The following is a 26039-nucleotide window of genomic DNA, read 5'->3' on the forward strand; positions in this document are numbered from 1 at the left end:
ATGCATATACAGTTTTAATAAAGAAACAAAAGAATAGATAAATACACATTATATGTATGTATGAACAACGACAAAGCAAAGTCCAGCAATAACGTGAGCAATCCAGGATGCTGTTAAAAAAAATTTACTTTCTTTTTATTCATAAATCCATTAAAATGCAATGGTCCAAGCAGTTCAAAACAGCAATAACGCAGGAAAGTAGTGCAGATAGGACTACGCGTTTCAGCGGTAGATTCCGCCTTCTTCACGGTCCAGAATCACGCGTAGTCCTATCTGCACTACTTTCCTGCGTTATTGCTGTTTTGAACTGCTTGGACCATTGCATTTTAATGGATTTATGAATAAAAAGAAAGAAAATTTTTTTTAACAGCATCCTGGATTGCTCACGTTATTGCTGGACTTTGCTTTGTCGTTGTTCATATTTGTATGGATGGACTCCTACATCCAGATCCGGGCACAACGGAGTTAACCAGTTCAGCTGAGGTTCCAGGTGGTTCACAGGAGTGAGCTGGTCTACATTGTTGGATATATATATATGCATTCTATGTGTCTATATCTATTCTTTAGTTTCTTTATTAAACCTGTCAGTGTGAGTTTACTGTATAGCGCACTGAATTGCCGGCTTTGCTAAAAGACACTTGGTGAGTATTTCTCGCAAGTAGTGTTGAGCATTCCGATACCGCAAGTATCGGGTATCGGCCGATACTTGCTGTATCGGAATTCCGATACCGACTTCCGATATTTTTTCAATATCGGAATTCGGCATCGGAATCGGAAGTTCAAAGTTGATTGACAGACTGACGTCATCATAATGCGCGGTGTGTGCGCATCATGATGCGCCGTCATTTCGGGCCTTCCGGGGGTCTCTGCCGGCCTGCCGGGGGGCTGTGCCGGCCTGCCGGGGGGGCTGTGTGGACTGCCCGGGGTCTGTACCGGCCTGCCGGGGGGCTGTGCCGGCCTGCCGGTGGTCTGTGCACCCTGTGGGGGTCTGTGCCGGCCTGCCGGGGGGCTGTGCCGGCCTGCCGGGGGGCTGTGCAGGCTCCGGGGGGCTGTGCCGGCCTGCCGGGGGGCTGTGCAGGCTCCGGGGGGCTGTGCAGGCCTGCCGGGGGGCTGTGCCGGCCTGCCGGTGGTCTGTGCAGGCATCGTCCGATGGGACTACAAGTCCCATCGGGCGATGCCTGCTACCATGACAGTGATTGACACATTAGCCAATGATGGGACAGTAGTAGTCCCATCATCCGGCTAATGTGTTAAATGTTAAAAAAAAAAAAAAAAAAAATACTACATACATACTACATGCATGCTACATACTACATGCATGCTACATACATACTACATGCTACATACATACATACATACTACATATATACTACATGCATGCTACATACATACTACATGCTACATACATACCACATACATACATGCTACATACATACTACATATATACTACATGCATGCTACATACATACTACATATATACTACATGCATGCTACATACATACTGCATGCTACATGCATGCTACATACATACTACATACATACCACATATATACTACATACATACAATACATTCATACAATACATACATAGACATACAGTACATATAACATAGAGTAACATACTTACCAATACTTGTCACATTGTTCCCCGAAGCCATTGTCGTCTACGGAATAAATATTAACATAACAAACCACAAAAATACTCACCCACGATCCGAAGCAGTCCACGAGTGTGTCCCACGACGATCTTGGGTAGAGAACGGCAGCATCAGATGATGCTGCCGTTCTCTACGGGCTGCAGGAATCCAATGACGGAAGGTAGGTATCCTTCCGCACTGTATTCCTCCGCCACTTAAAAAAAAAAAAGTCCCTAGTCTCACTTTATGCCATTGCTGCGTGGGAAATTCCCCGGATGACTACTGTCCCATCATTGGCTAATGTGTCAATCACTGTCATGGTAGCAGGCATCGCCCGATGGGACTTGTAGTCCCATCGGACGATGCCTGCACAGACCCCCGAAGCCTGCACAGCCCCCCGGCAGGCCGGCACAGCCCCCCGGCAGGCCGGCACAGCCCCCCGGAGCCTGCACAGCCCCCCGGCAGGCCGGCACAGCCCCCCGGCAGGCCGGCACAGCCCACCGGAGCCTGCACAGCCCCCCGGCAGGCCGGCACAGACCACCGGAGCCTGCACAGACCCCCTGGCAGGCCGGCACAGCCCCCCGGAGCCTGCACAGACCCCCTGGCAGGCCGGCACAGCCCCCCGAAAGGCCCGTACAGACCCCAGAGAGGCTGTACAAGGGCAGGAAAGGGTTTTTCTTATTCCGATACCGGAAGTCCCATAGACTTGAATGGGACTTCCGGTATCGGAATCGGCGATACCGATACTTTTTTTAAAGATCGGCCGATACCATCCGATACGATACTTTGAAGTATTGGACGGTATCGCTCAACTCTACTCGCAAGTCACATGTGTGGTCCGTGTGTAATCCGTATTTTTTGCGCACCCATAGACTTGCATTGGCGTACTACGGCCGTAGTACGCTGACAATCGCAGCATGCTGCGATTGGCACGGACCGTAGGATACGGATGAGAAATATACGGCTGGTGCGAGGGACCCCATAGAGAATCATTGGTCTGTGTCTAATGCGTGCTTTTAGCGCCTCTCACTCGCCCGTATTCCTCGCCAGTGTGACCCCGGCCTCTGGCCGAGAAACACAGCAGAGTCTCGCATGTCAATTCCAGGCACTCGGATCGGAGCGTGTGGCCGCATAGCAATACATAGAGCCGCATGCTCCGCTCCCCAGCGCTGGCGGCAGTGCCGGGTATTAACATGCGAGACTCGGCCGTTTTCCTCGCATGTGTGACCCCGGCCTAAGCTTCATGCTAAGGGACTAAAGTTTGCACTATAGTGTTACTATATCACCTTGGTCGTGTAGCACCCAGCAAGTTGCCATAAAAGCAAAATTAGAGTCACAAAAAATAAAGCAGATTTAGGGGTTTTTTTTGCAATTAGTTTGCTGCAATGTGACCACGTTCACCTTCCTTATGGTGCGATGTAGCCTCCCCTTAGTAGGATCGCTGTCCGCGCAGCATGTGCCGCTGTGCAGCCCGAGCCTAAGCATCCACACACTCATGCATGAAGCGAGAGCCGCAGCGCTGCTCCGCCGACGCTCTCCTGCTATGTTACATTTATTACAATAACAGCAGATTGTAATCTCTGTTTCTCAATTACAGAGATTTTCATCAGGATCGCATTCAGAGGTGAAGTGATTATTTCATTTGCTTTCTTTTGAGAAGCCGCCTTCATCTAATCACTGAACTGTACTCCGCGTTCTCCTTCCGCACTTCTTAAGAAACTGATAAAATAACACTTCTGATTAACAAGTCTCCCGGAGTAACTTCACTATATGTCTGAGAAGCGCCTGTCACATTCATAGCGATAAGAAACCTATTTCTACAATATATAATGGTTTAAAGGAAAACTCTGTTCATTACATAATCTTACAAGATGCGGAAAGATTTCATATTAAAAAACCTGCCTATAAGTTTTGGCCCCGGACCCCATAATAGCAGCCAATGTGGCTCCATTTACAGCACCATCTGACCCCAATAACAAAGCCAGTGTAGTGCCGGCAATGTTCCACATAGACGCTGATAACAGTGCCCCCTACAGTCACAACAGCATAAGGTCGGGGTCAGACGAGCGTATTAAAAAGTCATCCAATTTTCATCCAGAAAACTCCAGATTTTCAGCCATGTTTCCATTTTTTCTATCCTTCTGATATCCATTTTTAAACATTGTAGACCTGATTCATCACTTGGATTCTTTTTTTAAGTCACTTTCCTGGGCTGAGGTAAGCAAGATTTTCATCACTTTTTTTTTAACCCTTTTCTGGCTCTTTAGAATCCAGAAAAAAAATGCCTCTTGGCCAGAAGACATCTATTCTATTATTTCTAAACACTGATTTTCAGTGATTACTTTGTATCCCCGTTCATACTGCACCCACACACACAAATGATACACCATTTGAAAGGTAAACTTGTCCCCTTCAGCAAGAAAAGAGTCAAACAAACCACACATCCACAGTTTGATCACAAAATACAGTTTTAACATTAATTTTCATAAACCTGCAGTAAGGAAATATGACCTGCAGGTGGCACCACAGTACCACAAAGCGCACTACCAACACATTTGTATACATGCACTGCTTTTTCGCTGATTACTTCGCCCCACACACACAAATGATACACCATTTCAAAGGTAAACTTGCTCCCTTCAGCAAGAAAACAGCCAAACAAACCACACATTCATGATTTTATCACTAAATACAGTTTAAACATTCATTTTCATAAACCTGCAGTGTGGCGCCCCCAGGAGTATGGTCGCCACACTGTCATTGCCTTCCTCCAGGGAGGGTGATGTCAGGCTTGGAAGCGATAAAGGGTCTCTCTGACAGTTAACCATGTCATGCAACAAAGTTCCCACTCCAGGCCAGCAGAGGGAGCTCTGAACCAGAATTGGGGGAGGAGTGCTCTCTGAGGGCCAGGAAGGGAAATTAGTTAGTTGGTGTGAGGAGGGCAACGAGTGTAGACGTGTGGAAAGAAGCTGGAGGTTGAGCTGAGGATAGAGAGCTCCCTCCCAGTGATAGCGCATGATCTGGAGTCTGGTCTCCACGGTTGTATGAATACTGAAGGTCCTGCAACAGAAACCAGAGGAATAGGAAGCTGTAAATGCTCTATTCCCAACTAAGACTCGGAGGCACAACAACGACGTGTGAGCCAAGAGAGATAGAAGGCAACAGCTATCTGCCATATGAGGTAGATCCAAAAGGGAAGAAGAAGGAGGAACTTCAGTGTAACACTGTACTGCATGTACCTCAAGTAAGCACTAGAGAGGAGACTACACAACCCAGATGACAGAGAAATTCCTAAGTTGCTTCCAGGCTAATCAGCTCCTGTGCCATTTGTAATCTGGACCCTGGACTTCACTTACAAGTAAAGGTAAAGAAACTACATTCCGCTGTGTCCTTGCCTTCTTCCTGCAACTTCTTCAGCACTGCTACATCTCTGTGCCAGACACTGCACCCTCTTCCCCAACACCTATCTACACTGCCCTGGGAACAATAGCCCTGCCTGTGGAGGGCTACAACATCTTTGCTGCACTACACCATCTGTCCCATAGGATCTGTCCGCAGCGTCGGCTTAACACCTTCATTGCCGAACACCACAGGTGGCGTCACGAATCACTCAAACTTTATTTCACCACTCAAACCCTTTTTTTATATGGGCGCCCAGGGCCACAGACCGGGTCACCGCTGCTGTGACATTCCCCTCTGAAGGACCTGCCCGGTACCGAGTATCCCACAGCCCTGGGAGGGCGACCCAGCAGAAAGACACAATGACCTGCAGGTGGCACCTCAACCGGAAAACATTTTTTGGCCTCTACTTATCAAAACAATTTATTGTATTACCAATCTACATATATAAATACCTGTCTATGTTCATCAGCTCATGAAATACATTTACATTTGACCAGCTTGCTTTCTCTAAAATTGCCTGTGCCCCTGACGACCAATGTGCGAAAATTTCGCACGGGCCAAGCTAGTATTAGTGTATTTGTGAAAAGCAAATCTTCCAAAAATCAATTCACCTGAATCCACGGATTTGGGGAACTTTTAAATAAATTTGGTTTTCTCATCTCTTTCAGAACTAGACCACTGGAATCACCAGAGCAAGACTTGCTTTATGGTTCCTAGAGGTGGTCATGAGTGAAGCCCCCGTCATCTATATCCATAAGACAACCATTATTATTCTGAGCTCCTTAGAACAAGGCTCTGATGTTAAGTCTTCATCCACACTGAAGACTCCTCATCATTCCTTGTACTTCCTATGTAAATGTGATGAGATGATTGCTGCGTGTCTATGCTCTGGAAATTAGCCGTGCCACCCGAGAGCGAGCGCAAGAGCGGCAGAGGAAGCTCATTTCCATTCTGCACATAGGTCGCGCCGCCCCTCACAAGAGCTGAACATTATTATCCTTTCTTTATACAGCTGGAAAAACAAAAATTCCATGGAGGCTACTCTGAATTATTGACTCTAAAAGGCCATGTGCACATGATGTCTTTCTCAGGTGGATTCCGCCTCGGACACCCCCTGAAAAACCTATAAAAAAAAGTTCTAAAGAATGAACATCCGTATTTTTATGCAGCAACGTCTCTCTGTGCACATGTTCAGGCTTTTGAACGTGTTTTATCCACTTAAAGGTTTCTAAAAACACCAAGAGGTTAAAAAATATTTAAAAAAAAAAATTGATATCCACTTGGAAGATATTGTCTACTTTACAGAAAGAATCAATGGGAAAGCACAAAAGATGCCCTGACTTTTTTTGGAGCATTTTATTTAAAAAAAAAAAAATGCTGTTTTTTTGTTATTCAGTGCAGTAAAAAAAAATGACAGTAATAAAAAAAAAAAAAAAAAAAACACAAAAATCATTGGAAAACCTTCCAAAAAAGTGACATGTAAAAAAAAAAAAAAAATGTTTGAAAAATGCACAGGTAAATATCCCAAAAAACGATTCTAGAAGCAAAAACCCAGAATATCCAGAAGAGTCATCTGCTTGAAAAACTTGTCGGATTCACCTAAATTGAAAAAAATGTCATCCACATAGCCACATAGTGAAATTCCTTTAATCTGGCGTCAATGAAGTCAAGTGCTGAATTTTTCGATTTTCTGAATTACTGGAAGTCTGACCGAAAAAAGTACCATAATTGCAGGAGACTATTTGCTATATTTATATGTTCTATCTCCTAGATCAGATGCACTAAATAATATGTATGAAAATGGACCTTGTTAAAGGAAATTTGTAAAAAACTGACACTGTGTAATGCGCCTGAGAGGATGGAGCGCGGCACAAGGAATCTTTCGCTGGCTGGGTAGTGGCTGCTGGGAGCGCAGTGGTAGTAGGTGCTGTTGTCTGATGGAACCACTAAGGAAAATACCAGTATTATAACTTGCTGCAGATATTGCATTGGGGGTCCAAAAAATTAAACCTTTGACTTCGACCTGCACATACTTTTCCAACTGTTTTGACACTTCCATGAGGCGTCTAGAAATAGGAGACTTTTCAAAGTCCAGGAAAAATTGGTAAATCTCCCAAAGCCGCCCTAAACCTCCTGGAGCCCAGTACTTCAGGAAGGTTCTTGTTTGTTACACTGGGATGCTACTTCATCAGCATCCAATCCACATTTAGGGGGTAAGAAACATGGAGTGGAGAAAGTGGAGAAAAGGCATAAAAGGGGGCATGGTCCTGGTCCAAAATTTTCAACATGCAACTTTCACAAAAGTGTGTCAGTAAAAGTTAGCAAGTATGACTATTCATGTGTTATGGGGTTACAACAACAGAGAAGAGCCAAAAGACAGCAGTGTCTGATTGCTCCTACTCCTGTGCAGACGAGAAGCACTTCTTTTTAATGGTGTTTATTTCTTTAGGCAGAACAGGGGTTAATCGGCCATGTTGAAAGCTCTAAGCTCACAGCTGAGCTCAGTTAGCCATGCCCATCCCCTTTATAACCTGGGTTCTGATTCAAACCCACATCAGAGCTAGCTTTTTCTGCATGGCTTAGGAGGAGAGGTGTTCATATGAGTAGTTCTGTAGGACTTATCCGTGACTGTTGCTTGGTTTGTTAGTGTGGTAATACCCTATCCTCCTTTTACGTTTGTTTTTCCCCATCATCCACTCTCCGGTGCATTCCTCTGTTATATGTGAGTGAATATTTTGTATGCCGGATATTTTCAGTTACCCCCCTTGTTTGTGTTGCCTTATTTGTTGGGTTGGTGTACTGCGATGCACAGTAGCGCCCCTAATCCCTGGGTGGGGGAAGAGAACAGACTGAGGGCAAACTCAGGAGTTAAGGCATGGGTGGCGGCCCTGGCATCTTCACCTTCAGAAGTATCCTGGGGAATAGGGTGAGCTAGGGCGCCTCCTAGTGGTAGGGACAGGGAAGGAGCCCAGGTCCTGGGTCACCCGACAGCTGAGTCATGACAGCATGTCTGAGTATCGGTTTTGCTTAAATCGGTTCTTAAAAGACAAAGAACAGATTATTTGAAAAACAAAGTTGACAATGAAGTTATATACAGTATATAGGGATGTGTTGTTCTTTTCTTTTCCTCGTAGTTTGACATAATTGAGATGTGTGATACAACAACATGACACGCTTATAATAAAATAAATTGTGATATTCTGTCTGGAGTTGTTTAAGCTATGTGTGTTCCAAATGTGGCCTCTCAATGATTGTGATGTGAACTGTGGCCTGTTGAAGGAAGAAGGTTGAGTCGTTAACAATGGCGATTACAGCCACAGGGGCAGAAGGATGATGAAGGTCACACCTTTGACATCCAGTCCCATGGAAAATAAGGACCGTCACACACTGATTGTGGCTCAGCAATTACAGGAAATATGAAGGAACAGGAGGATTTTTGTCCTAATATTTTAAAGTAAAATCTGGAAAATTGGAAACAGCAGAAAAATAAATTATATTATTCATATACATTACTGAGCAAAAGTTTTAGACGGGTATAGAAAAACTGCTGCAAATTAAGAAGCTTCCAACAATAGAAGTAATAACAGTTTATTTTTACAAAAGAGAAACGTATATCTCATCAATATTGAAGACTTGTTGCCTCCATCACTACTTCTTGGTAACTTGCACACAGTTTTTGGTGGAAATCGGCAGGAGGTTGTTCCAAACATCTTGGATAACTGACTCCTTATCTGTCATGCAATACCATCAGGGAGGAGACTGATTGGCAACAGATCTATACTGCAGCACAACAATGACTCTCAACATCTATCCAACGTCATTAAGAAAAAGTCCTGGAAGTGATGATTCAGCCCCACAGAGCCCTGATCTCACATCATCCAGTTTGTCAAGTTCCTTCATAACGTGTGTACAAGTAACCGAGAAGTAGTGGTGATAGCAGCGAGCGGTCATCAGAATCTGATGGGATTTACATTTATGCTTTTTCATTCACTTAAAGGGAATCTGTCACCCCTTTTTTGAGATATCATATAATGATATCATTCAATTGTGTGTCACATAAGGATTCTCTTAATAATTTTGCTTCCCCCTGAACCCGCACCTTTCATGCATACATACCTTTTTTATATCAGTTCAGATGTATGTAAATTGCTGCGGTCCGGTCCGATGGGCGGGGCTTATTTGCCTGCTCCCCCCTCCCTGTCTTGCTCTACGCATTTCTTCTTTCTTCTTCCTGCATTCACATAGTGTTTCAGCGCTTGCGCATTGCAAAGGCCTCTGGCGCTTGCGCAGTATTCTTTGCCAAACTGTGGGCAAAGCATATAATCGTTACTGCGCATGCGCCGGTGTTTTTCAGCGCGGTCTATGTCCGGCTTCCTCAGCTTCTGGGGTACGCAGTGCGTACTGGATGTGAAGACTTCCGAGGCATAGATAGCACTGAAAAATACCGGCGTATGCGCAGAAACGATTTTATGTTGAGAAAGGTATTTATGCATGAAAGGTGCGGGGTCAGGGGGAAACAAAAGTACTAAGAGAATCCTTATGTGACACACAATTGAATGATATCATTATATGATATCTCAAAAAAGGGGTGACAGATTCTCTTTAATTGCAATTTGTTACTTGATAAAAATAAACTATTAACACTTCTATTTTATGAAAGCCTAATATTTTGCAGCATGTACCCTACATTACACAGTTATATATCAGTTATGTACTTACACAAATATACAAGATATACCAGGTCTATAATACTGCTCCTATGTACAAGAATATAGCTACTATAATACTGCCCCTATGCACAAGAATATAACTATTATAATACTGCCTCCTATGTACAAGAATATAACTATTATAATACTGCCCCTATGTACAAGAATACAACTACTATAATACTTCCCCTCTGTACAAGAATACAACTACTATAATACTGCCCCTATGTACAAGAATATAACTACTATAATACTGCCCCTATGTACAAGAATATAACTACTATAATACTGCCCCTATGTACAAGAATATAACTACTATAATACTGCTCCTATATGCAAGAATATAACTACTATAATACTGCTCCTATGTACAAGAATATAACTACTATAATACTGCCCCTATGCACAAGAATATAATTACTATAATACTGCCCCTATGCACAAGAATATAACTACTATAATACTGCCCCTATGTACAAGAATATAACTACTATAATACTGCCTCCTATGTACAAGAATATAACTACTATAATACTGCCTCCTATGTACAAGAATATAACTACTATAATACTGCTCCTATGTACAAGAATATAACTACTATAATACTGCCCCTATATACAAGTATATAACTACTATAATACTGCCCCTATGTACAAGAATATAACTACTATAATACTGCTCCTATGTACAAGAATATAACTACTATAATACTGCCCCCTATGTACAAGAATATAACTACTATAATACTGCTCCTATGTACAAGAATATAACTACTATAATACTGCCCCTATGTACAAGAATATAACTACTATAATACTGCCCCTATGTACAAGAATATAACTACTATAATACTGCCTCCTATGTACAAGAATATAACTACTATAATACTGCCCCTATGTACAAGAATATAACTACTATAATACTGCTCCTATGTACAAGAATATGACTACTATAATACTGCCTCCTGTGTACAAGAATATAACTACTATAATACTGCCCCTATGTACAAGAATATAACTACTATAATACTGTCCCCTATGTACAAGAATATAACTACTATAATACTGCCCCTATGTACAAGAATATAACTACTATAATACTGCCCCTATGTACAAGAATATAACTACTATAATACTGCCCCTATGTACAAGAATATAACTACTATAATACTGCCCCCTATGTACAAGAATATAACTACTATAATACTGCCCTATGTATAAGAAGATAACTACTATTTGTAATTGGATTTTCCCATCCTTATCAAATATGTAACTACAGTCTGATACATTTATATATTGTGATTTTCATCATGTTCATATCTCGAACACCTCATATGTTTAGCAGGTGTCAGTTCCCAGAAGATGGTTTTGTTTTCCGTCTTTCTTCCTCCTGTTTCCATATTTATATTTGCTGCTCAGGTTTAATTTGCTCCTAAATATTTATTAGATGTCAGGTTCTGATTCCTTACACACAGACCGGAGATGCAGCAGGTAAGCAGCGCAGGGTTCGCACTGGAGGTCACCTTCAGGATGAATTAATTGCTGACTGCTTTCTCATTACATAAGTACATAGATTTATTATGTGCACTGAGGTGGAGCCTTCAAGGTCCGGCAGGACTGGAATCAGATCCTATGTACAGTATGATTTCTACAGACAGAAATGTTCCCTGGCTATTACTGGGATATGGAGGACTGGACCCTGGACCTGAATATTGGTCTGAAGTCATCATGGAAGAGCCTCCATGAATACTGTATATACTGTAGAATGTTTTCATCTTATGTATCTATTCCACCATGGATCTTGACCAGCACTATTTGGATCCTGCTGGAGATTTAGAAATTAAAGGGGGGTAAAATGGTCCTCTGCTACTATAGCATAATCCATAGATGCAACATGCGGCACATGCAGTGGATGGATCTAAGCAAAGCAACAACCAGTTTAGCAACCATGTAATTTAAGGAATGGCCTATTCCAGTAGAGCATGAGCCATTCTTGCAGTTTTTTTGCAATAGTCAACGGAGGGTGGTCCTGAGTTTTGGACTCCATATTGTTAAGTTGTTTGTATTTGTGCTTATACTTATAAGGATGAGGTAAAAGCTGGTATTTCTTGTTAAGTAGCCATTAGAGATGAAAGAATTGGTTCAAAGTGCTGGGATGGGGTTAAAAAAACAGAAAAAAATATCTGCCCAGCTTTCATCTTTCTTCTACTGTTCGGACACCAGAGAGATTTCACTCCGCCAACTTTATGCCTTCTGGTGCCCAGTTTACTTGGCTTCTCCTGTGCCGACCATACATACCAGGATGGGGGGCGAGAGGACCATACATACCAGGATTGGGGGGTGAGGGGACCATACATACCAGGATTGGGGGTGAGGGGACCATGCATACCAGGATTGGGGGGTGAGGGGACCATGCATACCAGGATTGGGGGGTGAAGGGACCATGCATACCAGGATTGGGGGGTGAAGGGACCATGCATACCAGGATTGGGGGGTGAAGGGACCATGCATACCAGGATAGGGGGGGGCGAGAGGACCATGCATACCAGGATTGGGGGGGTGAGGGGACCATGCATACCAGGATTGGGGGGTGAGGGGACCATACATACCAGGATAGGGGGGGGCGAGAGGACCATGCATACCAGGATTGGGGGGTGAGGGGACCATGCATACCAGGATTGGGGGGTGAAGGGACCATGCATACCAGGATTGGGGGGTGAGGGGACCATACATACCAGGATTGGGGGTGAGGGGACCATGCATACCAGGATTGGGGGGTGAGGGGACCATACATACCAGGATTGGGGGTGAGGGGACCATGCATACCAGGATTGGGGGGTGAAGGGACCATGCATACCAGGATAGGGGGGGGCGAGAGGACCATGCATACCAGGATTGGGGGGGTGAGGGGACCATGCATACCAGGATTGGGGGGTGAAGGGACCATGCATACCAGGATTTGGGGGCGAGGGGACCATGCATATCAGTAGGTAGTAACACGCCATACGAAGGCCTGATGTGAACTGAGCGACGTCACATTATGGCCTATTTATCAAGCATTGCAGATACAGGAAAACGACAAACGTGACCAATGAAGTCCACACTGACGGCTGGGCCGAAGGAGATGTCTGGACCGACACAGGGTTGGGACAAGTGAAAGCCGAAGGAGAATTATATATTTTCTAATTTGTTGATTATACTGTAGGGTCTGGAGAGAACTCAGAGCACAATAATGCACATTGGATTCTCAGAGACTAAAAAAGATGCAAATCGATTTTCCCGGAAAAATTAGAGACAATCTACTGAATTCCAATTTTGTCTGATTCACTGATTGCTAGAAGCCATTTAAAATCTTCAGGACTCGAGAAGAGAGAATTAATTTAATTTAGAAATTCACAAAATTGCTATGGTGCCAGCTGGGCACCATTTTGCTTTCTTTTTTTGTGGGTGCACTGAAGGGATTATAAAATAAAAAAAAATAATATAATCACTATGTTCCCGTTCTCATCTGTCCTGCGCCAAAACAAGAGCTGTCATGTGGTTTGGTTTTCCATTACTTACTAGTCTGGCGGATTCTGATTAGAGATGAGGAATTCTTCCCATAACAAACTAAATTTGTTACGAATTTTCCCATAACCTCTGGAAAATACAATATTTTGCTGATTTTATTTCAATAAATCCAGCTTTCCACTAATTTACTGCTTTTTTAGGGCCAGGAAGATGTTAAAATTAAAAGTCACATTATACTCACCCATCCTAGGCCTTCATCTGAGTCTTTTTGCCACAACTTGGTTTCTTCCACATGGATATTCAGTGCTTTCACTTTCATTTGGCTGCGGCTTATCCTGCCCTCCATTTATTATACTGTGGAGTTTGGAAGATTTCAGAACATAATGCAAACACTGCTTCTTATCGGCGGTAAAATCATTACCGCCGGTCAGACAGCTGTGGTTCCCACACTCTCGCAGCTGTGATCGGAGGTATAAAAATTACCTTCGGTCACTGGTGTCAGCTGATGGGACCACTGCTCCCATCAGTCTATGCCTGCTGTCGCCAATAACAGGGAGAGCAGGAGGCGGCTGATGGGAGTATTCATCAGCCAGCACTTGCGTTCTAAATAAAAAAAGAAAAAAACAACGTGGGTTCCCCTGCACTTACTCGTTACTCTAGTCAATCACCCGAGAATTAAGATTTGCTCGACTTGAGTAATGAGAACCGGAACATTTTAGTGCTCGCTTATCACTAGCGCAGAGTACACACAGAGGCTTAAAGGCACAGTACTCTCACAGGTATGGGTGCAGAGTACACAAGGATGCTTTTTGGCACAGTACTCCCACTGAGATGTGTGCAGATTACACACACAAAGTGCACACACACAAAATCTAATACTGTCCCTCATTGCAGCTGTTTCCTGTCCCTACACTAATCAAAGCAGAATGTCAGCGGCACACGTGATGTGGCATTTATACAAACTGGGTCATGTGTTGGGCCTGCCAATCACAGCCATGCCAATACTTGACTCCGGAAGTGCCCACAGCCTAAAAGCTTGTTGATTGGCTGCGCTGCAGCCTTTCAACAAACTTTATTCGCCGCTAAATTCGAACAGTAAACTGGATTTCTGGTAAAAAGTACATGTTCTGGGTTTGGTACCGGACACTAGGTGTCCGTTATGCACCCCAAACTTTACAGTTCAGGTTCGCACATCCCTAATTGTAAACTATTATAAACTGCTGTGTTGTTGGTAGTGCAAATGATTCTCTGATTCTCCACTTGGTTATATGCTTTCCAGCATTTTAATTTTTTATATTTTTATGTTTTGTAAAAAAAAAAAAAAAGAAAACCATGTCAATATAAATAAAAAAATGATAACTTACAGTTGGTCGTTTCCATTTGATGCTCAGTAGTTTATCCTGTGATAGTAATTTTTCTCCTATAGAGTAGAGGTTAGCCGGGAACATATTATCCTCAAACAGCTGCTTCCGGCTGATGCACAAGTCCCGGATACTGTTAAAGTCTTGTCCTTTAAACTTTCTGGGGTTGTCCACGGTCCCAATTTTTCTCTGGGACTGCTGCCCCTCTGCCACGTTCTGATATACGCCCGGGAGTGGCATTACGGCTTGAAGCTGTATAGAAAAAAAGCAAATAATATGACACTATCAGCAAAGTAAAAAAAAATGTCAATACAAAGATTTCAGTGCATGAGCATTGGATCTACAACCCAGTCAGTGCAGCATGATATTTGGGTCAACTTACTGATAAAGTTGCTTCTGATTTGAATAAAATTAGCTGAGTGGTTCCTGGAATAAATATGTCGGTAAAAGAGAACAGTTGGTGAATTCAGGAGTTGTGAGTTGGTTCTAAGGCAATCACTATAAAAAAGGGGAGAAGCCAGCACTGCCTATGGTCAGAATGCAATACATAAAGTGCATATGTTAGTTTCTAACTGTACTTTAAAAAGAGACATTTAGCAAACAATTGATCAATTCTTTGAGCTTCCCCGCCATATCACGGCAATCTCATATGGGGCAGTCCTACTCTACGTTTTTTATATTCGCTGTGCCATTACGGCCTCCTAAATGTATTAAAAGCAAGACTGTATAAAATGCAAAGTGCACCTGAAGCATTTCTGAATCACTCCCGTGACGCCAGAAAGGGCGAGGGCAGATAAAGGCCGACCAGTCCCGGACATAGACATTTCAAATCTGACCTCTACACTGCCAAACCAGCAACCACAGATGAAGGGTGTAACAGGTGCATAATCAAATAGAGTCTGGGGCAGGGTAAGGCTGCTGTATGTGTGCACAGCAGCCTATATCAATCACAATACAGACCGAAAGAAAGGCGTGCATAACCCAGTGCGCACGGCAAAAAGTGGTGGTCAGCCACAACCAATATCAAATAAAAAAGGAGAGAAGCCAGCGCTGCCTATGGTCAGAACTCAATACATAAAGCGCATATGCACATATTGATTTCTAACTATACTTTAAAATGAGACATTTAGCAAGCAATTGATCAATTCTTTGAGCCGCCACGTCACGGCATTCTCATATGGGGCAGTCCTACTCTACGTTTTTTTATATTCGCTGTGCCATTGCGGCCTCCTAAATGTATTAAAAGCAAGATCATATTAAATGCAATCTGTACCTGAAGTGTTTCTGAATCACTCCCATGGCGCCAGAAAGGGCGAGCGCATATGAAGGCCGACCAGGTCCAGACATATAGTCTTGCTTTTAATAGATTTAGGAGTCCATAATGGCACAGCGAATATAAAAAAAACGTAGAGTAGGACTGCCTCATATGAGATTGCCGTGGCGGGGTGGCTCGAAGAATTGATAAATGTCTCATTTTAAAGTACAGTTAGAAATCAATATGTGCATATGCACTTTACTGTATGTATTGCATTCTGACCATAGGCAGCGCTGGCTTCTCCCCTTTTTTTATTTGATAATGGTTTGTGGCTGATCACCACTGTTTGCCATGCGCGCTGGGTTATGCACGTCATTCTTTCTGTCTTTATTGTGATTGATCAAGGCTGCTGTACACACATACAGCAGCCCTACCCTGCCCCAGGCTCTATTTGATTATACACCTGTGTCTGGACCAGTTTCACCCTTCATCTGAGGTTGCTGGTTTGGCAGTTAGATCTGAAATGTCCATGTCCGGACCTGGCCAGCCTTTATTTGCGCTCGCCCATTATGGCTCCATGGGAGTGATTCGGAAATGCTTCAGATACATTTTTGCATTTAATATAGTCTTGCATTTAATACATTTAGGAGGCCGTAATGGGACAGTGAATATAAAAAACGTAGAGTAGGACTGCCCCATGTGAGAATGCCGTGACGTGACGGCTCAAAGAATTGATCAATTGTTTGCTAAATGTGTCATTTTAAAGTACAGTTAGAAATCAATATGTGCATATGCACTTTACTGTATGTATTGCATTCTGACCATAGGCAGCGCTGGCTTCTCCCTTTTTTTTTTTTAGAAGGCAATCACTATAGTGCACTATGTAACTACATGAAATGGACCTTGTCACCTGGTACATAGACTACTATGCTATTAGGTTAAAAAAAAAATTATTTATTGCAGTTTTGCAGATATATGTATATGATTTCCAAATTCTTTAATGGTCTACTTATAGGTCTAAATTTGCTATGAACAGAGTTTCCATAGAACGGGCCATCAATATTTTATTTCTTAATGTATCTTTGCTGTCACAGAAAATCATCTTTATGTGAGGATGTGCCTGGTACTGAAATTTGGTCCCATTGTCCCACCTTAGGGACCTTTTTTTTATTACATGCATGTGGTTGGGTCTAAAAATCATTTTTGCAATTGGGTTTCACTGCAAATTTTGCCTTCTATTGCCGTTGTATTACACTGTCTATTGCTGGCTGCAGGATGAATTAAAGGGGTTGGCAACTTTATCTTAACAGATGTGTTGGAGACTAGGCTGACAGACAGGCCCTAGGGGCTTGTGCAGACAACCATATTTTTGGTCTGAGTGCAATCCAACAAAACATCAGATCGCACTCAGACCAATGTTAATCTATGGACCAGTGCATATTTCCAATTTTTTTTTCCTCGGACCAAGTCTGTCCAAACAAAAAAAAAAAACAAAAACGCAGCATGCACAATTTACATCCCTAATTCAGATCCCACTAGCCCTCAAAAATCAATGGGTCCGTCCAAAAATTGGACCCATGTGAGTGCGTTCCACTTTTCATGTAATGACAGAATGGAGAAGATGGAGACTTTTTTTTTCCATCTCCACATCCGAGAATATCGGATCACACTCTGGTCATACTCTGGTCAGAGTGGGATTACCATAGTAGCTCCGATTCTCTTAGCTGAGAGAAAATACTGTCGTATGACCCTACGGTCGTGTATGCTCAGCTGCAGTTTTATAAGTTTTACCTCCATCTCCTCTCCTGCAGTTGCAGTGAGGAGTAGAACAAACAAAACAAAGTTTTAAAAGTTTGCAAAAAACTGAAGGCGCTCATCAGAGCCTCGATGTAGTTACGATCAGGCAGATTTTATGTCGCTTACTATCAGCCGCGCCGTTATATATCGCTCGCTGCATGCAAACACCCTGATTTCCTGTCTGAACAGCAGGAGCCGCATTTACCGGCTGTTCCGCTGCCTCCAACCTTCCATTTACTCTCTTTTATCTCTGTCTGTTTTTCGTGTTCTGACTCGGCTTCTCTTCATACAAGTGTTATAATTAAAGCAGATAAGGATAATTAGCAAAGAAAATCACACGTGAGGTCAAGCAGGGTCCGTCCAACTCCTTCCAATCAAAGCGGTAAAATCTGTGTCACTATAAATATGGTGTTTATTGCATCCTTATTTTACTTGGAAATGGGATTGTCGTCTTTGAAGGGACTGTGTCAGCACAGAATGACTGTTCAGACCAAGTACAGGCGCTCTGTGCACCATGACGCGGCTAAACCTTTAGGCTATGTGCACACGCTGCAGATTCACCTGCGGGTTTTTCCGCGCGGATCCGCAGGTAAAACCGCAGATAAAGTGAACCTGCGGTTTTCCTGCAGATTAGCCTGCGGTTTTGCCCTGTGGTTTCACACCTCTACTATGTTAAAGGTGTGAAACCGCTGCGGAATCCGCCCAAACAATGGACATGCTGCGGTTTGTAAACCGCAGCAAAACCGCGCGGAAAAAAACGCATCGTGAGCACAGCGGTTTTGAAATGCCATAGGATAACATGGTACTGTACCTTGTCTGTGGAACTGCTGCGTTTCCGCAGGGCCAAAACCGCTGCAGAAACACAGCAGAATCCGCAAGTTGTGCACATAGCCTTAAATGCCCCTTTCCCACCTGCTTATTTTCCCTCAATCTCTAACTCTCCCCACTGCCCTTATTTGACTGACAGCTCCGACTTCATAGAGCCAGAGAGGGGCAGAGATAGAGGGAAAACAAGCAGATGGAAAGGTGTATGTAAATATTTGGCACCGCCATGATGCACCGAGTGCCTGAGCTTGGTTTGCAAGGTCATTCTGTGCTGACAGAGCAACTTCAAAGAAGACATCCCCATTTTCTAATGCTCTAGTTAGAGGACCATATCCTATAGTACTTATGGGATCTCTGTAATGCAGCCAATTCAACATCTTCTGATCATCTTCCAGGCTACATGTAGAGGATGAAACTGTGCTCGCTGCAGGGGAAAAGCAGCACTACAAACTGGCTAATCAAAACATCTCAGGCGGGGAGCAAGGATCAGAAAAAAGTGACCTGTCAGTCACTACAGAAGGCTGGATAGATATATAATAGATACAGTAGATACTAGATTAATAGATAATTAGATAATAGATAGATAATAGATGATAGATAATAGATAGATAGGTAATAGATATATAATAGATGATAAATGGATAAATAGATAATAGATAGATACTAGATAGATAGATAATAGATGATAGATAATAGATAGATAGGTAATAGATATATAATAGATGATAAATGGATAAATAGATAATAGATAGATACTAGATAGATAGATAGATAATAGATGATAGATAATAGATAGATAGGTAATAGTTAAATAGATATATAATAGATGATAAATGGATAGATAGAAAAATAGATAATAGATAGATACTAGATAGATAGATAATAGATGATAGATAGATAATAGATAACAGATGATATATAGATAGATAATAGATAGATGGATAATAGATATATAGATAGATAATAGTTAAATAGATAGATGATATATAGATAGATGACATATAGATAATTGATAAATGACATATAGATAGATTTGCACTTGCTTCCAACCTCTTGCTCTCTCTCTTGGCCTCTGGAGACTCCTGATGGTGCCGGTGTTGCTGGGATCGTTGACCTTACATCATTCTCTAATATCTATAAATCTTTCCACTTTTCCTCCTGAACAAATTATTTCTAATGAAATTAAATGAGATTAAATCCGTCAGAGCTCAGAGGCGTCTGATGGGGCCGCGGCTCCTGGAGGTGTAATTGTATTATAGAGAACACTGAAATCCATCTACTCTGCGGTCGCACAAATCAATGGCTGAAAAGTTTGTTTGGCTTCCGGTGCGGATCATTAGGGAAGGATTTAGGAGCCGGGCCGCTCAATGAGATTAAAAGCACAAGTAGAAAGTATTGCACTTAATGATTTCTGTGTTTTGTAAATGAAGCGTTTCTATAAATCCTATACAATTGATTGATCTTCTTGTAATTAAGATCCAAAACTGCTGAATAAGACACTTCAGAAAGACAGGAAATCTGAACAAGCCAAGCTCTAATGGGGAATTTCATTAAAATAAAAAAATAATAAGCCTCTAACCAATCGACCCTTGGATGAAGCTTCTAATATCTGCCCATCTCCTTTGACTTTCTTTATTGAACCCCTTCGGTTTAAGAGCGCCATCAATTCATGATTACTTCTTGTTTTACAGCAACCTAATGTGAAAAGCGTCCTTCAACTGGCCAACATTATTCTAAAGTTACCTGGGGACCTGGAGGAGGCTCACTTCGCCTTTAATTATTTGTATTATTTATTTTATCTTTTTTACTATTAAAGTCAATAAAAAATGAGTTAGCAGCAAGTGGAAGCATTTTTTAGCAAAGGCAACAAATGAAGCCAAAGTATCTACCCCTGCAGGCTGCAGCCCTCCAGAGGGGATATGGGAATATAATGAGCAGATCATCTCAGTATGCCGCGAGTGGATGCGAATTTCGGATCACCAGTGCAAGTCAAAGGGTGCGAGAAAAATATAGCACGGCACACAGACTATGCATAAGTAAAAGCTGATATTAAAAACGCATTGCATATGGATGTCATACGCATACTAAGAAAAATCACATCGTACTCTCCTGATACTCGTCCTACTTTTGTAAATCAACATCCGACCAAATTTGTAAACGCTAGTGTGACTCCTGCCTTAGGAAGGATTTGCATCTGCTTTTGGCAGTTGTTTGTTCCTTTTTAGGAACAGAACAACATACACATAAGAGAACCCAGATTGCCTCTTAATAACTCATGGGTCCCCTCTACTCCTATTTGCATAACTTACACAAGTGATACATTTTTGGGCATGAATTCCATCTATCTGACCCTAAAACAGCAAAGCTACGAATGGAATTACCAAAAGCAGGTGTGATCACAGCCTTATAAGTGGACTTTATTAAGTGCATTATCCCTCTGATGTAACAACGGCTGTTTCAATTCATTTTTACCTCTTTCATGTTTTTGTCTCTGCCCATTGAAATATATTTGTTTCTCTACTTTTTTTTGTGGGTGGTGGGAAGTATTAAAATATGAATGCAATTTGATGACTTTCTATCTTTTTTAGGACATATTTTTGATGCATTTAATACACGGGAATATACTGTATAGTATACACGTAAATGATACATGAACCCTCTGGATCTACTTGTTTAGGTCTTTACATTTAGAAATGTTATTATTGCACTTCGTGATTTTCCTTAATTTATCTAACTAGTCCTGTTGTAATTATATCTCAAAACAACAAAGTACAAAGTAAAAGTTGGGCATGGGATGGCTTTTTAGTTGGGCATAGAACGGCTTTTTAGTTGGGCATGGAACGGCTTTTAGTTGGGCATGGAACGGCTTTTTAGTTGGGCATGGGACGGCTTTTTAGTTGGGCATGGGACGACTTTTTAGTTGGGCATAGGACGGCTTTTTAGTTGGGCATGGGACGGGTTTTTAGTTGGGCATGGGACGGCTTTTTAGTTGGGCATGGGATGGCTTTTTAGCTGGGCATGGGACGGCTTTTTAGCTGGGCATGGGACGGCTTTTTAGTTGGGCATGGGACGGCTTTTTAGTTGGGCATGGGACGGGTTTTTAGTTGGGCATGGGACGGCTTTTTAGTTGGGCATAGGACGGCTTTTTAGTTGGGCATAGAACAGCTTTTTAGTTGGGCATGGAACGGCTTTTTAGTTGGGCATGGAACGGCTTTTAGTTGGGCATGGAACGGCTTTTTAGTTGTGCATGGGACGGCTTTTTAGTTGGGCATGGGACGGCTTTTTAGTTGGGCATGGGACGGCTTTTTAGTTGGGCATGGGACGGCTTTTAGTTGGGCGTGGGACGGCTTTTAGTTGGGCATGGGGCGGCTTTTTAGTTGGGCATGGGACGGCGTTTTAGTTTAGCATGGGACGGCTATTTTCAGGAATGCTATCACAGGCAGGCATTCTGGGGGCATCTATGCAATGAACTACATAGGCACACACACACACCAAAAACACTTCTGGCTGGCTGACACTTTAAGGAACATTTCTAGCAAGAACTGTGTAGCATCTATCAGGCAATCTGGGGGCGACTGTGATAAGTGTAATGTATGATAGGGAGAATCCCCTTTTGTTGTGTACGATTTTGTTTTCCCGCTTATGTCTGCTGTCGCCATTTCCTGGTGACTTGTTCAGCACAATGCAGAACCCTTACAGTGTTGCAAATTTACAGGAAATATTTTTCTCTGACCTCAACTTAGAAATTGAAATATAATATCTGCTGAAGGAAGGAGCTGGTATGAATACTGTAATAATAGTAGACACACCCAGTCTAGTAAGACATGCCAGAGGGTAAAAGCGAAAAACAACATAGAGCACAGGGTGAGTTCCCAGAAAAACGCCTCCTAATCCTCTATCTTTTGTATCCTTGCAGGTGTTTTGCATTTGCAAAGTATTGTCAAGGTTTTCATGTTTTTTTGCGATTAATGTGAATGCCTGGGTCGTGTTTAAAGTGACACTATCTTCAATTGTGCGGACTTGGAATCAAACTAATTTATACAGAAAGGTGAAAGCATTCCTATTGTTCTTTATACTTTCCCCTGATGTTAGCTAAAAAAGAATATAGCAATGACTTAAACATTTGGTCACATGTATCACAAAATTATATCCAAATTAGAAATTTATTTAGAACTGTTAGGCGGTGTGCCCACATTGCGTTTTGTTAAGCTTTTCCGCCGCGTTTTTGCCGCTGCAGAAACGCTTAAAAAACGCTAACAAAACGCATCACATTGATTTTCATTGCAATCCAGAATTGCTGTGCCCATGCTGCGAATTTTTACGCTGCCGATATGGCATTGCGGAAAAATCTGCATCATGTCCATTAATTTTGCGGAATCGCGGCAATTCTGCCGCCATAGGATTGCATTGAAAAGCTCACTTTACGCATGTGGCTATGCCCACCATGCGAAAAGTGAGCGTTTCATGTGCGGATGGTACCCAGGGTCTGGAGGAGAGGAGACTCTCCTCCATGCCCTGGGTATCATATTCCTGTAAAAAGTAGAATTAAAATAAAAAATAGAGATATACTTACCCTCTGTCGGCCCCCCGCAGTCCTCCTGGCCCCCAGCGGCGCTGCCAGCAAGTTCCGTTCCCAGGGATGCACTGCGCAAATGACCTCTGATGACGTCACGGTCGCGTGACCACTGTCATCAGAGGTCATTCTCGCAATGCATCCCTGAGAACAGAACTTGCTGGCAGCGCCGCTGAGGGTCGGGAGGACTCCGGGGGCCGACAGAGGGTAAGTATAGCCCTATTTTTTTATTTTTTTAAAATTATTTTTAACATTCTATCTTTTACTATTGATGCTGCATAGGCAGCATCAATAGTAAAAAGTTGGTCACACATCCTGTCAAGCACTTTTCCAAGCGATGCTTCAAATCGCTTGGAAAAGCGCTAGCATTCTGCAAGCTAAAAACGCTTGTAAAACGCTTGTGTTTTCTGGGAAAACGCATGCGAATTCCGCATGCGTTTTACCCATGGCGGGGAGTTGCGGAAATGCTGCGGTCAATTCCGAAGCATTTCTGCAACATGGGCACATAGCCTTAAAAGCGAATGTACGGCAAAACATGAAGATGGCCCTGGTCAGGAACAGGTAGAAATGGACAGTCATGAGCTGGTAATATATATTTTCATATACTGAAGGAAATGTATATGGTTTGTGGCTTTGTGTGTATGTATATTTTCCTGCAGAAGGATTTATGGTTACCATTAAGGAATCATAGACTGTCCTACATAACACTTGTCTGTATTTTTTATTATTATTGTTATTATTATTATATAATCAAACCTATAAGAAGGACCTCCGACGCATCTCTTCTCTACACTTCTCAGCAGCAATGCTAAATTACAGTAAATTTGTAATGCTCATTAGTCCGGAAATTTTTGATTATCTGACACATTTCTGTTTCATAATTACTTTGTAAAGTTAGAAGAATATTCAGAATTGAGAGTCCTCAGTAGTTGATACCTTTTAAAGGCTAACTGAAAAGATGGTAACACATTGCAAGCTTTCGAGACTACTCAAGTCTCTTCATCAGGCATTGACTAATACAAAATCTGAAGAATCACATATTTATGCACAACACAGCACAGAAAAAATGCAATAGATAAGACAAGTGATGTGAAGCGGAATTATCATTATGGGGGAGTATTAGACAGTTATGGCCATAAATATTGGACCAGTTCATAGATAAGGAGTGAAAGTTTTATTGTCCTCTGATTGGGGTCTGGTAATGTGTTGTGATGCCCCCACAAGGTCTTTGGAGCAAATTCCTTAATTGATGTAAAAAGACATAAATCCATGCGACACATTCATTCCTGCACTGAGAGTGTCAAAGGTTGCATGAGTTTGTACTCCCGGGCAAAAACTGAGAACAAGGATGAATTCTCATCGCCACACAATAAGGCTGTGTTCACATGTTGCGGTTTTTTTATGTTTTTTTGCGGATTTACCAAAAAATCCACTCAAAAAACACTTAAAAGAAGCTTCCCATTCATTTTAATGCATTTTGCACTTTTTGACTTTTTGTGCATATTGATGCGTTTTTTCCGCAAAAAAAAAAAGCTTCGCTGTAAAAAAAACGCAGCATACTCATTAATTTCGCGGTAAATTCTGCATGTCTGGCTATTTTCTATGTGTCTGGGGATACGCGAAAAAAAAACGCATAAAAAACTCGCGTTTTTTGCTCAAAAACCGTGCAGAAAACGCATGGAAAAAACACGCATTTTCTGGGAAGGAGTCCTGTTTTTATGCAGAAATTATCTGCATACGTGTGCACATAGCATAAAAGAAAAAAGAATGGATCTACCTGTGGCAAAACATTTTTGTATGCCTGATCACAACACCATGGATATGAAATTACTGGTATTGAAAGGTAACTTCACATCTCAGAGAGACAGAAAAGTCTGTGAGAACAAACTCATGATGACCTTTGACACTCTCAGTGCAGGAATTAATGTTTCCCATGGATTTATGTCTTTTTACATCAATTAAGGAATTTGCTCCCAAGACCTTGTGGGGGCATCACAAAACAGAACCAGACCCCAATCAGAGGACAATAAAACTTTCACTCCTTATTTATGAACTGGTCCAATATTTATGGCCATAACTGTCTATCACTCCCCCATAATGACAATTCTGCTTCACATCACTTGTCTTATGTATTGCATTTTTTCTGTGCTGTGTTGTGCATAAATATGTGACTCTTCAGATTTTGTATTAGTCTAGCCTGATGAAGAGACCTGAGTAGTCTCGAAAGCTTGCAATGTGTTACCATCTTTTAAGTTAGCCTTTAAAAGGTATCAACCACTGAGGACTCTCAATTATTATTATTATTATTATTATTTATTGTTATAGCGCCATTTATTCCATGGCGCTTTACATGTAAGGAGGGGTATACATAAAAACAAGTACAATAATCTTAAACAATACAAGTCATAACTGGTACAGGAGGAGAGAGGACCCTGCCCGCGAGGGCTCACAATCTTCAAGGGATGGGTGATAATACAGTAGGCGAGGGTAGAGCTGGTCGTGCAGCGGTTTGGTCGATCGGTGGTTACTGCAGGTTATAGGCTTCTCAATTCTGAATATTCTATTATCTACTGGCTAACACGGTACAAAGATATATATCTTTCCTGTTTGTAAAGTTACATATTTTAGTGTAAAAGTACAAATCATTCTGCTTCTCCCTTTCTTTGTAATTTGAGCTCCACGTTACATTCCTGAACATAGAGCGACAAAGCACATAGAAAGTTATCGGTGTGGTGTGTACACTGTTAGGTAAACAACATATAGTGTATACTGGAGTCAGCACACAACCTACAAAGCCGAAAAGGCTCACTCACAGCTAAATACACATGCACAAAATATCATGTCACTTTTAGGAGGAGGCCAGATGTAGCAGACTTTTTCAGCCACAAATTCATCACAATTCATTACAATGGGACAAATCCATGATAAAAGTCTGACAATATGGAAATAATACGAATACAAAAAATCAGCAC

At 42.1% G+C, this 26039-nt stretch overlaps 1 protein-coding gene across 1 annotated transcript in view; it reads right to left on the bottom strand.

Moving 5' to 3' along the window:
- LOC141060084 (calpain-13-like) overlaps positions 1 to 26039 on the bottom strand; it is a 173378-nt gene that overhangs the window by 126942 nt on the left and 20397 nt on the right. Inside the window, exon 3 of the mRNA XM_073556361.1 lies at positions 14621 to 14869. Within this exon, the coding sequence (XP_073412462.1) occupies positions 14621 to 14869 (249 nt within the window). The remainder of the gene's footprint in view (positions 1 to 14620; positions 14870 to 26039) is intronic.

The sequence above is a fragment of the Dendrobates tinctorius genome, unplaced genomic scaffold (assembly GCF_039654945.1).
Source record: "Dendrobates tinctorius isolate UK_male_01 unplaced genomic scaffold, ASM3965494v1 ptg000232l, whole genome shotgun sequence".
Taxonomy (NCBI): domain Eukaryota; kingdom Metazoa; phylum Chordata; class Amphibia; order Anura; family Dendrobatidae; genus Dendrobates; species Dendrobates tinctorius.